At 37.4% G+C, this 13,147-nt stretch overlaps 1 protein-coding gene across 4 annotated transcripts in view; it reads right to left on the bottom strand.

Moving 5' to 3' along the window:
• Prp4k (Pre-mRNA processing factor 4 kinase) overlaps nt 1-9,083 on the bottom strand; it is a 526,475-nt gene extending 517,392 nt beyond the window's left edge. For all 4 annotated transcript variants that reach the window (XR_016548872.1, XR_016548870.1, XR_016548871.1 and 1 more), the window contains exon 1: nt 8,737-9,083. Coding sequence is in view for 1 of the 4 variants with exons in the window: in XM_090398529.1 (XP_090254655.1) it covers nt 8,737-8,831 (95 nt within the window). In the remaining 3 variants the exon portion in view is untranslated. The remainder of the gene's footprint in view (nt 1-8,736) is intronic.
• Between the last annotated feature and the right edge of the window lie 4,064 nt (nt 9,084-13,147).

The following is a 13,147-nucleotide window of genomic DNA, read 5'->3' as shown; positions in this document are numbered from 1 at the left end:
CAAACAGAAAATAATTCCAAATGAGCAATTTGGGTTTTGTAAAGCTCACAACACAGTGCAACAAATTCACCGACTAACGGAACATATCACCCATGGTTTTAACTGGTACCTTCACACGGCTACTGTATTTTTAGATGTTGGCAAGGCCTTTGATAAGGTCTGGCATCAAGGCCTAATCTTCAAACTAATTGAAAACAACATCCCAATTAAACTAGTGAAACTCATATACTCATACATTAGTGAAAGATACGTGCAAGTAAAACTCAACGGAATTGTGTCATCAAGGCACAAAATCCTGACTGGACTACCCCAGGGTTCTCTCCTGGCCCCAATACTTTTCACAACTTACGTATCAGACATCCCTAAGAACTCAAGAACAACCACTATGGCCCTTTATGCCGACGACACCGCTATTCTAGCAAGGTCGCTCAGCCATGGCCTAGCAATCACTAGACTCCAAGGAAGTATCAATGCGCTAGAAAACTGGTTCACCAACTGGAGGATTCAGGTGAACCCTATCAAAAGCTCAGCTATGATGTTCTCTAGAAGAAAGGTCTGCATTAAAGATGACATCTTGCTCTCTGGTCAAAAGATTCAATGGCAATCAGAGACCAAATACTTTGGGGTATTACTGGACAAGAAACTCCTTTTTAGCAAACACATCAATCTCGTTAGCTCCAAGACTAAAGTCATTGCTCAGCTCTACCCAATGATCAACCGCAAGAGTAAACCGAACTTACAAAATAAATTACTACTTTACCGTATGGTCATATGTCCAGTCATTACCTACACCTCACCAGCATGGAGTCACACCTCATGATCAAACATTTCAAAACTACATTTCAAAAAACATTTCAAAACTACAAAGAATCCAAAATAAATGCCTGAGGATGATCCTGATCGTCCCTTTGTCTATCAGAAATTTACAGATTCATCGTGAAACCGGCATTCCATACATTTCCTCCCTTCTCCATGATCTCGCAGAAAAATTCTTCGTCAAGTCAAGTTCACATTCAAACCCGCTGATCGTACAAGCTGTCAATTACAATGAAACAGATTACTACAAATATAAAAGACCGAAGGCTACTCTACTCCCAACTGATCATACCTAATACAACTGCCCCCAGAGGATGAGCTTAATTGCTCACAAAACTCCCTCTCTCAAATAACTCTCATTACAGATAAATGGGAATATGAAAAGCACTTGTGCTTCACCCAGTAGCGTTAATGGCTAATAGTAAAGTGGTCTTGTAGATCACTCTGGGTTTTATGTGAGGTAGCATAACACTTTGTCATACCTAAATAAAGGTCAAAACTGGTCTGGCTAGTAGCCCATCCCATTAATGTGTTTTGCATCATGGGATACTAAGACAACTGATGTAAAGTCATCAGCCTCTACTTACAAGCAGTCCAGTTGTGAAGATACTTCACATGCAAACTTTGTTTGCTTACACTTCGATAAAGAATTAAACCAAGAATATAATTTCTTAGCATCATTAATCAAGTATGAGTATTTTATTAAATATATTTTAACTTCACAAATCTTTTAACCATGCTCTTAAAGTATCCTGAAGTGGGGAACTCAGGTCAGGATTCTTGTCTTTTAAATGTAAACAATTCAAATTTTCTTCACAGAAAAGGAGTGAATACCTATTTTGAAGATTTTAATTTCACTTCATCTCACACACCACACATACCATACTACCAATCAAAATTACAGCTTTCTCTTTATCTACACCAAAATTTCACTTCATCACACACACCACACATACCATACTACCAATCAAAATTACAGCTTTCTCTTTATCTACGCCAAAATACATGCCAGAAAGTTACTTATAATGCATGAATGATACAGCTGTGCATTAGAAGTGACACTGTACATGGTAATCAAACCCTCGTATAATTGACAAAGATGAATCAAATTCTTATGTTGGGGGATTGAGGGAGTGAAACAACACTGAGAAGGGATTAAAAATAATATTTAATTCTTCCCATACTTCATCTGTCACAAAAGACATCTTCAGGAAGAACAATAAGAGACTTGGGACACACACAAAGGCAACACAAAACTAATAAAACACATGGATAAAATTAAGTAAAACAGCAGGTGCTGGGTGAGCACCTGTTGGCAACCTGGAAAATAAAGTGGGATCTTGAAGCATTACATTCCCCACATTTTGGGAAGTTTTATGCAACTATATTTATTCAGGTTAGGCTGATTTTTTGAAAGTAGCTGAGGATTCAAAAAATCTTTATCTTCTAAATTTGCTAATGGAGCCTGGTGGTCTTTTTTCTGTTGATTCTATGAGCTGTATTTAGAGTATATTCTGCACAGTCATGACTGTGCTGTGGATGTATTTTTATGTTCTAATGTGGATGGTGGCTGATCTTGTCTGTCCATACTAGCCAACCTGCATGAACAGGGAATTCTATATATGCCAGGAAATGAAAGATACAGGAGTTGGTCCTAGAAGAGAAGACTAGGATAGCTAGTTTAAAGTGGAGCTTGAGAGCTATGCAGAAGTTATTTCTTTATAATTCCGGCTATTTTTTTTGACATGCCTCAGACACTGGGGATAGTGATTGCATTACTACTACTATCCTTCTGAAGAGAAGGTTTTGGGGAAAGGACTTTTTTTTCTTGATTCTTTTGAAACTGCAGCCATTAAATAAGAAGGTATAGTGTATATGATTGAGTTCTGCTGCAAGAGAGGCCTCACTGGGAAAAAGGCTGTAACCTCTATTGTTAGTGTTTTAATGATACCACTGTTGATAGAGTAAGAGCCTCCATAGCTCAGTTGGTATAGACAAAGCCCTTTGGTCAGAAAGAACTGGTTTCGATTCTTGTCCATGATGTGAGGCACCTTTATCTGGTCTCTTTCAACTGAAGGTGAGGTAGCTAGTCTCATAAGAAGGTGGAGGGTTTTTCTTCTGGGATTTTTCAACAGGTAAACCAGCCCCATGAACCCACACTTATACAGACAAAAAAATACTTCTCCCCCCCCACCCAACACCAGGCTCTGTGAAAAGTTGGTTGGGATTGTGCACGCAAAAAGTTGCATCATGTAAAAAGGCTGACCACAAATAGATTGGATAAGGTACAAGAGGAAGATACCATCGAATGAGTAAGTGATGGGAAAATTGTATCTGCCTGTGTAAGTGGAATTCCTGTATACTGAAAAGATCAAGCAACCATCAGGCATGCACATTACTAAAGTGTCCAAGGAAGGCTAGACTATTACTAGTTTCCTTTTCCATTGTAAATTGGATTCTGGGGTGAAGACTATCGGGGTGACAGAGGAAAGCGTCTAATGCATCTGGGCCACGAGGACAAAAAGAGACGGCATCATCGACATATCTTTGCCACCTAGAAGGATTGAGAGGCTAGAGTCAAGAGCTACAAGTAAAATAAAAAATCTGCTAAAGTCTTTTATTTTCTATAGAGTAGGCAAGGCCATTTTAGCCATCTACCTTTTGGAGATAAGGGGATAATTCATCTCCATTGGTAGCCAATCAGAGATAACTGATCCAAGACCATCACTAATTATAAACAACATCCACTGAAAAGAGACATAAGTGCTGCCATTGGATGGTCCCCTAATCCTGATACAACATATTACTATCTGAAATGTGTGCATTCTATGGTCAATTTTCTTCAGTTGCCCATGTCCAAAATCGAATAACTCGGGAACCAGCTGAAGAGTTAAAGGATTACAAAAAGTTCCTCTAGTTGTCAATTTGTCTCTCTCGCTTTGTAAATTTTGTTCTTCCAAGAGAAATATCTGCAATGGATTGCCAAAGGAAAAGAGTATTATGATATAAGGAGGGAAAAACTTTTTTTTTAAAGTAATAAGGCATCGTTTAGGAGAAATGTTAGTATACAGCAGAGTAATGTAAAGGATACTGTATTATTAACAATTAGATTTTCAATAAAAATTGTAAAATGAGTAGGGTTTTTTTAATGTATGATGTGGTATGGCTGAGTAAGGGCGGTACGAGATTTTGCTAACTGTTGGATAATTTATAGCAAAGGTGATGAGTAGCATCTAATATATGGATTTTGGGTGAGCTGTATATACAGTGGTGAAGGGAAAGAACTGAAACACAGTTCTAACCACTGTCACTGTTTGCAAAAGGGTAAACAGTGACAATTGTTAGGAAGCAGTATGGTGTAAGGTGGACAGAATAAAATATTTAGTAGGATGTTATTATAGACTTCATGATGTGGAGGGCAGTGAGAAGTAAACATTTAGGCAAATTACTCTGGCTAATAAAAAAAGAGTGCGATCATTATGGTAATACAGACTGGAACGAAAAGACAAGAACGCATCTGGAACCAAATTACAAAAACAACTATCTTAAGCAGTATGAAAGAGGGTACATGAGGAACTTGGAATTGATTAATCAGATGATGATATTGTAAATGAAGTGTTAAATCTTCCCCCAGCTGATGAAAATGACTATGAAGTGATCACTTGAATGGTGACCAGCCATATCAGAGTATTTATGACAAAGCCAGGGAGCAGCCTGCAGCTATATCATGGAATGGGTAATAGGATGGGAAGGAAATTAATGCTCTCTAGTTCCTACTCAGAATATATATTAAAAAAAAAAAAAGGAATCAGGAATTATCTGGATTTTCACTATACTATTTCAGGAAATTACAACGTACTAGGATATACATTAAAACGTGTTGAGGATGTGGTTTCGTTCTGTGGTTAGGGCATTGTCATTTGAGCAGATAAATTTAGCCCTGTTGTGTAGTGTCTTAATGACTCCATATTGTTGTGAGGGGGGGGGGGGATTGTTGGTGAATGTATCTGCCTGTGTGGGTGGGTTTTCTATATACTGAGAAAACCAAGGTTCCATCAGGCTGGCGGGTGACTAGTGTGTCTAAGAACAGAATGCAGTTGTTTTTTTCCTCTTCCAGGGTGAATTTGATTCTCGGGTGTTGGTTGTTTAAGTGTGTTAAGAAGGAGAGGAGTACATCGGAGCCATGTGGCCAAATAGCGAATACATCATCTACATAGCGAAGCCAAATCGTTGGTTTTTGTGGGGAAGAGTTCAAGGCTTGCTCTTCAAAAGTCTCCATATAAAAGTTGGCCAAGGGTGGGGAGAGTAGAGAACCCGTGGCTGTCCCCTCTATTTGTTTGTAGAATTTTCCTTGCCAAACAAAATAGCCTGAGTTCATTGTGAACTGAAATAGGGCTGTGATATCGGGAGGAAATTTAGCTTGGATTAGCTCTAAGGATTCTTTGAGAGGGACATTCGTAAATAAGGAGGAGACATCAAAACTGACCATTATGTCCGTGTGTTTGAGTGTAAGGTTTTCCTCCCCCTCACAACAAGGATTACTCTAAATCCATCACCATTCCTTACATCCGAGGCACCTCAGAAAAAATCACAAAAATCCTAAAAAAACATAACTTCTTGTTACAAACCATATAAAAAATTGGCATCCCTTATCTGCTCAACAAAAGACCAACCTCCCCCCCCCCTAGACCTACCTGGTGTGTACCAGGTCCCTTGCAGCTGTAAGCTGTCCTACTTCGGCCAAACAGGCAGGACAGCAAATATCAGAATTTCAGAACACAAGGATTACGTCCGGTTTCACCAATACAGCCACTCTGGTCTTGCTGACCATGCTCTGGATACCTGCCATAGAATACGGTGGAAAAAAGCCAGGATAATACACCGTAGCAAGTACAGATATGAAAGGCTTTTCATAGAATCAGCTTCAGCCCTAAGAAACGAGCCAAACCTCAACAAATTTGGCTGCATGAGGCTTCCTCAAATTTGGGAAACCTACATAAGAAGACCTTCAGCCCAATCGCCCAAGAATACCAACATTGCCCGCTAGAGGGCACCATCAGGACTTTAGGAGAAATAATAGCTTCATTCTTCTTACTCATTTATTGTTTTTGCTGTGCCTGCGTGCACGTATCTTGTATCCAAGTTCTTGAAAATGGCAGCGTGACGTTGCCGAAATATAGAAATATATTAAAATTTATTTTAATGTATATCCTAGTACGTTGTAATTTCCTGAAATAATATAGTGAAAATGCATAACCAACGTCTAAGCCTTTCCACGAGAATTATCTGGATGCCTGAGCATATTCCAAACGGCAGGAGATTAAATAAGGTAGGTATAAAATAGATGACCGAAGAAGTGGCAATAATCAGTTACATGAGGAGTACAAAGAGCAAGCAAAGAATGTAACTTCTTTGGGTGGGGATATCTTAGAGCAAGTGGAGGAAATGAAAGATCCAGGGATGATAGTGGATAAGAACCTAAAATTTTGGTGACACTGCACTAAAATTGTGAGGGCAGCCCAGCAGAATATGGCAATAATGCAGAGAACAACACTGAACATGTAGAAGTAAGGATGATATGATTCAAGTGTACAAGTCTTTCATCAGACTGCATGTGGATTACTCCATGCAGATTTGGTCACTTAGATTTCAAAAAAATTAAAACCTGTTAGAGAGGGCTCAGAGACATTTGACTATGGTTTCAGGTCTCTAGAATGTTACATAAAGAGATTGAGAGAATGCCAATTGCAGAACCTAGTGGATAGGAAGAAGAGGGGGACATGATTGAGGCATATAATTTGGTAAAGGGTAATTACCAGATTAATGTAGATAAGATTTTTCATAGAATAGCTGGAAGAATGCTTTTAAGTTGCAGTAATATGAGGTGTGTGTATATGAGTGCAGGGCCTCCCCACGCAGTTCTGATGATCATGACATTTTATAATAAAATGGATATAACTGATCCTCTGTTCCAATTCCCCTTTCATATGAAAATGCTGCCTACACACACACACACACACAAACAATTATAAGATTCCTCTCTAAAAATGTAGATTTTTAAAGAGCAATATATGAATGGCATATATATATATTAATCTGGTCATATACACACTAATATATAAACTTAATATGTATTTGATTACTTGTTTCAACTTTCAACTGATATTTGTTTCAACTCAAAAAAAATATAACCAAGAATTAAAACTGCATCATTTGTAGAGATATAATGCCAGATGCATCTGAAGTGCAGCGCACAGACCTAATCATCTGGGATTCAAGTCTAAAAGAAAATGATGAAAATGCCAAGAGAGAGAGAGAAAGAGAGAAATTTCTCTATCTTCAGGGACTGAGAAAAATTTCTGTCTCTGAAAAACAAAGACAGAGAAATAAGTTGATCATTCTAACACAACAGATAAAGAAAATTATTCAATACATAATAGATGGGAAAAAATGTGCCAATCACCCATGACATCTGAACTGAAAGGTAGCGAAGAGTACGTTTCTGTTTGTTTGTTTTTTTCCTACACACGTAATTAACAAACAGAACACACTGACAGAGAAAGTAGTGAGTGCACTGACAGTGGAGACTTTAAAGAGAAATATGAGAGACAGTATGTTAAAGCAAGTGCTTTCAACCAAGGCAAATTAGATAGTCTCGTAGGGAAGTGAAAAAAAGTCACTCCTTGGGCTTTTCATTCCATAAAACAGGAAAACTAGCTAGAAGAATATGTGCAATTTACAGATAGTCTCGTAGGGAAGTGAAAAAAGTCACTCCTTGGGCTTTTCATTCCATAAAACAGGAAAACTAGCTAGAAGAATATGTCCAATTTACAGATATAACACACTGGTCTCAGCCATTTTACTGATACATAATAATTCAAATAATATAATACTGAGGGAATGCAGTTTGCAAAGCCTTTGTAAACAGGAGGAGGAAAGAGGATATGATTAAGACATTTCAGTTGGTGAAGGATTGTTACCAGTTTAATGTGGAAGAAATTTTTCTTATAATGAGGGGGGGGGGTGCAGAACAAGGGAGACATACCTGGAATTTCCATAAGGAGAATGTGAGCAGGAGCATAACGAGTAGGTTCACTGCATGGAGAGAGAATTAAAATGAATTGAAATGAATTAAAAACAGTGTTTGCTTCCATGCAGGTACTGTGTTAATAATAACAACAAAAACCATCAGGGAAAAAAAAATTATAAAGGAAATATAAAACCAAAAATCCAAATTCGAATAATACTGAGAAAAATTCAAATATTGAGGGAATGCAGTTTGCAAAGCCTTGTGAACAGGAGGAAGAGAGAAGATATGATTAAGACATTTCATGACGCTAATGTACTATCAGCTTACTACCGTCAGTGAATGGGAATTTAAAAAAAAATAAATAAATAAAATGGGCCCCTTTGTCCATCCATTTAAGAGATAAACAAGCGATCCATTCTTTCTTGTCCTCAAAGTTATTAAAGCAGAACTGTAACAATTCCTAAGATCCCATGATAGGATCCTGTTAATAATGATGATGGAAAGTTGAGCATCCCTTGTTTAAATGTCTGCTTATTAAAGTTCTATATAATCATCATTGCACTTCCAGGGATCAAAGAATTAATCGGCAAGTTTTTTTTTTTTTTTACACTTACAAACATGATAAAGCTAATTAGCACATTAAAAGAAAAAACGAGGGAGGGGGGGAATGCATAGCGACCATGCAGCCCACACTGCCCTTGTGAGATGATGCCATACCACAATTAATGACGTCGATGAAACAATCATTATAGTAGGAAATCATAACACTAATAACATTTGATTCCGATAGATAAAGCAATGAACTACATATGTGATAATTTCTAACAACTGAAATAAACTGACCGAGGGGAAACAAAATCATTTAGGTAAAACTAATTCAAGACACTTACATGACTATCACCTCTCCATTTTTCACTGACGAATTTAAATCACCTTTTTTCTTAGAATTTCGTTTATTCTTATCCATACTATTTGTGGACAGCATATACTTCCCAAGTTTAATCACTAATCTCGAACCGACAGATTTATACGTTTTATGGCCTATTCAAGGGGAAAAGAGAAAAAATGTGGTCGCTTGAAGGATGATGTCAATTTTTCAAAATTAAGAATCTTCTTAACCACAAGTTACAAATGGTAGACATAATAAGGCTCTATGCCGAATAAGAAATGAGCAACACATCGTTTATCAACTTAATATAAATTTTAATCAATCATAAATTTCGTTTACAAGCAAGCAGCTGCCTACATTTTGCAAAACAGCTAAGCAAGTTTAAACAGTGCCCGCTAGATGGACAAAGACATTCCCAAATATCATCACTAACTTTTGTGCTTCTTCTATAATACATGTATAAAATACATGGTTTCTGAACAAAAGAGATACAAATGTTTCGACTTCGCATTAGATATTATTAAGAGAATATATAAGCTGTTTAAAACTAAGTGGTCAAACACCGTTTCCATTTTCAAAATTGAAATAGTAGAAGACGGTTTTTTGCAGTTCCACGTCTCCTGAAATCTACGATATTATCAAGAAAATCACAAGAAAAACTTCGTTTAATTCCATGGTTGTGAAACATGGTCAACAAGAAAGGAAGATAATAGAAAACTTATCACACTTGAAAGAACAGTGCTGAAAAAAAAATTTTGCCCATCTTACAATCAAAATACAGGACAAAACGAAGACATGATGAGGAACGGTGAAACTTCTTTGAAGACACAACATCTTATCATTTAAAACAAGCAAGAGAATTGAGTGCTTTGGTCGTGTTTGGCAAGCAGATTACCAGTTAATCAATCAAGTATTTACAAATAAAAAGGAGATAAAAAAGACCACCATTAAGAACCAGAACATGATGGATGGATGTAGCAATGAGAGACTTAAAACAACTCTAAGAACACTTTACACCAGATGTAGCTTACGACAGAGAGCGATGACGAAATCTAGCGATGGCAAGGTTAGATGTAAATGATCATTTAAGAAGAAGGGAAAAGGAAAGCCTGAATAACTTAGTAAAAACTCGAACTTAACATAAACATAAGATTGGGTCTAGTCGCTGAGTAAAGCAACTTTTTCAAAGCTGCCCTAGTTGGCTAACAGAGTTCCTAAATTAGACGATCTCGGACACTGCCATAGCAGTTTTTTTCCCAAATAATTCCAGATGTTTTTCGTCACGTAATCTCAAGAAAATCGATTCTAGAACCTATACCATTTCAGAAAATAGCATATTGTGTTCTGATTAAGGACCACGAGATGACGACACTTGTCAGCCGTCTTTTCAACGAATGCCGCTTACAATGAGTAATAGTATAGTACTTGCTTTCTCTGATTAGCCTTTTCACCAAATTTCTTCAGTGGAGATTGTTCTGTCTACTCAGTTTCCAAAAGCATATACAACAGAAACACCCTTGCCTACTCTCTCTCTCTAAGACAATAAAAGAAGTTAGCTGATTTTTTTCTTTTCTTTTTTCTTTCTTTATTTTTTATTATCATCAATCCAAAGACAACAAAAAAAGATTGCCCATTTTTCTAAATACATTGATTGTATTTTTATCTTTCATTTTATTTCTTTGCTCATGCACTTTTTATTATTTCATAGCTGTTTGTTTGTTTGTGACTTATATATATATATATATATCCTTTTCCACTTCTGTTACATGATTGTTCCATAGTAGTTTTTTTTGTTGTTTGTAAAGCAATAGATACTGGTAATCATTTTTTTATTATTATTATATGACACCTCCAAGAAATCCAAAGACACATCGAGGGAGGATACCTACTCTACAACGCTCTGTCTCAGCCACACAATCCACCAACTACAATTCACTGCAACTACCATTATCATCATTTATACAACGCCACCTACCACAACCACCACCACTGGCATTTTTTTTTGATATGCTAACCACTCGGCCAACCAGGCCAGCATTTTTGATCAGCAGAGAAAAAAATGAAAATTAAAAGAATATTATATGAAAATAAAACTCAAATATTTTCTTCAATTTAATATCGTTTACGATATGTATACGATAAATTTAATAAAAAAACGTATGCACAAAAAAAAGCTTTAAATAAATTATATGGCAAATATCTTAACTAATGTTAAGATATTTGCTATATAATTTACTACATTGGTTAAAATATTTGCTGTATTTATATAGCAAATATCTTATCTTAGTGATAAAAAAAACTCGACTAACGTCTTTTATTCACCTACTCTCCGTCTTTGGAGAGTAGGTGAGGCCATTTTAGCCCTATCTAATTTTTGGCGACTGAGGAAACGTTCACATTCCACCGGTAGCCAATCAGAGATAGCTGGCCCAAGACTAATTATACATGGCGTCGGTGAAGTGAGGCGTCTGACAAGTGCCGCCATCTCGTAGTTTCTGATCCTAACACTATGTTTACTGTCTAAAATAATGCGGTTCTACAGTCGATTTTCTTAATGTTACCAGACGAAAAACCGAGTTACCTACTTATCTGTTCCAGAGATCGACTAACTCGGGAAATGGCCGAAAAAAGGCTTAGTAAAATTTCTTCTAGTCGGCGACAAGAATCGAACTTACGACGCTCTCTCTCTTCAGGCGAATTAGTCCTGTGCAAGGAACATGCCGCCTCCACTGAGTATATTTTATTAAACCAATAATAAATACCGTAAATACAAAGTAGTAAAGATAAAAAGTGCCTGTGTAGCTCAGTGGATGTGGAGTTTGCACGCCACGCCGCTTGGCCGCACGAAGGGTGACTTGATTTCTAGTCTAGTCGGCGACTAGAGGAAATTTTTCTAAGCCTTTTTTTGACCGGTTCCCGAGTTAGTATATATGGCACACACAAGTGAGTTTTTTTTCTCCTGGAATCTCGGGTTTTTCGTCCTGTAAACTCAAGAAAATCGATCGTAGAACTCACACTATAGGTGTGTGTGTGTGTGTGTGTGTGTGTGTGTGTGTGTGTGTGTGTGTGTGTGTGTGTGTGTGTGTGTGTGTGTGTGTGTGTGTGTGTGTGTGTGTGTGTGTGTTAGGATTAGGGACCACGAGATGGAGGCACGTGTTGAGCCGTCACTCTTCTCTGCGTGACGTTTAATTAGTGATAGCCTTGTGCCAGCTATCTCGGATTGGCTGCCAGTGGAGATTGAACTGCCCACTCAGTCTCCAAAAGTTAGATAGGGCTAAACAGCCTCGCCTACTCCTGTTTTTTTTACTAAAGATAAATACATCATATATTTACATATGCTTTAATCTCCTTAAGGGCATAACTAAATTACTTTTAATGACCAAGAGAAGTAATTCGTTTTGTGAATTTACTTCTCTCAGTCATTAACAGTGAATAGTTACATGACACTAATTAAATTATTAGTTACATTCAGGTTTTAACTCTACCTTTGTTTTCCTGTCATTAACTATTTAACTGTTGGCTATTTTAACAAACCATTGTTTGATTACACATTTTTGAATTCTTCAAGTTCATTTAGCATTTCAGAAATTCTCTTATTAACTGATGGTCCCTCCCTCCCTCTCTCTCTCTCTCTCTCTCTCTCTCTCTCTCTCACACACACACACACACACACACACACACACACACACACACACACACACACACACACACACACACACACACACACACACACACACACACACACACACACACACACACACACACACACACACACACACACACACACACACACACACACACACACACACACACACACACACACACACACACACACACACACACACACACACACACACACACACACACTCGTATAAAGGTTCTTTCTGTTCAGTTATCTGAAAGGCAGCCTTGGTTAGTTTGATGCAAAGTGAATTCGTAAGGACTCCCATTCCTCTTCGTTCATAATTTTCAAAAGGATAGAGTTCCTCAAGACATCTTAGAGGTATCTGTGGAAATTTGTTTGGATATATTCACACTGTCCTTCTGTCACTTCTTTCACAGTTCTTTCGTACATATGGTCACACTCCTGTATGTCCAAATAGTAAACATAGTTATATAATTATGATTCTTTGTACTCTGCTTAACTTTTTCGCGTTTAGCTAAAAATCTGGAGTCTTGTGAAACATTGGATGCCACAGAATCAAATTATTATTATTATTATTATTATTTAACGGTGTCTCCATGGAGTCAAAAGACTCATCGCGGGAGACCCGACATTGACACACTAACCATTATTTACACAATACCTGTCATACCTCTCCTTAAATTCATTCACGGTTAAAGCATTCACAACCAGTTCTGGCAAAGCATTCCACCCATTCACAACCCTCCAAGTAAAAAATCTAGTCCTA

This window comes from Typopeltis vanoorti, chromosome 9, assembly GCF_054136105.1.
Source record: "Typopeltis vanoorti isolate ZY-2024b chromosome 9, IOZ_Tvanoo_1.0, whole genome shotgun sequence".
Lineage (NCBI taxonomy): Eukaryota > Metazoa > Arthropoda > Arachnida > Uropygi > Thelyphonidae > Typopeltis > Typopeltis vanoorti.
The sequence above is the reverse complement of the archived record's forward strand: the minus strand, read 5'-3'. Positions and strand labels throughout refer to the sequence as shown.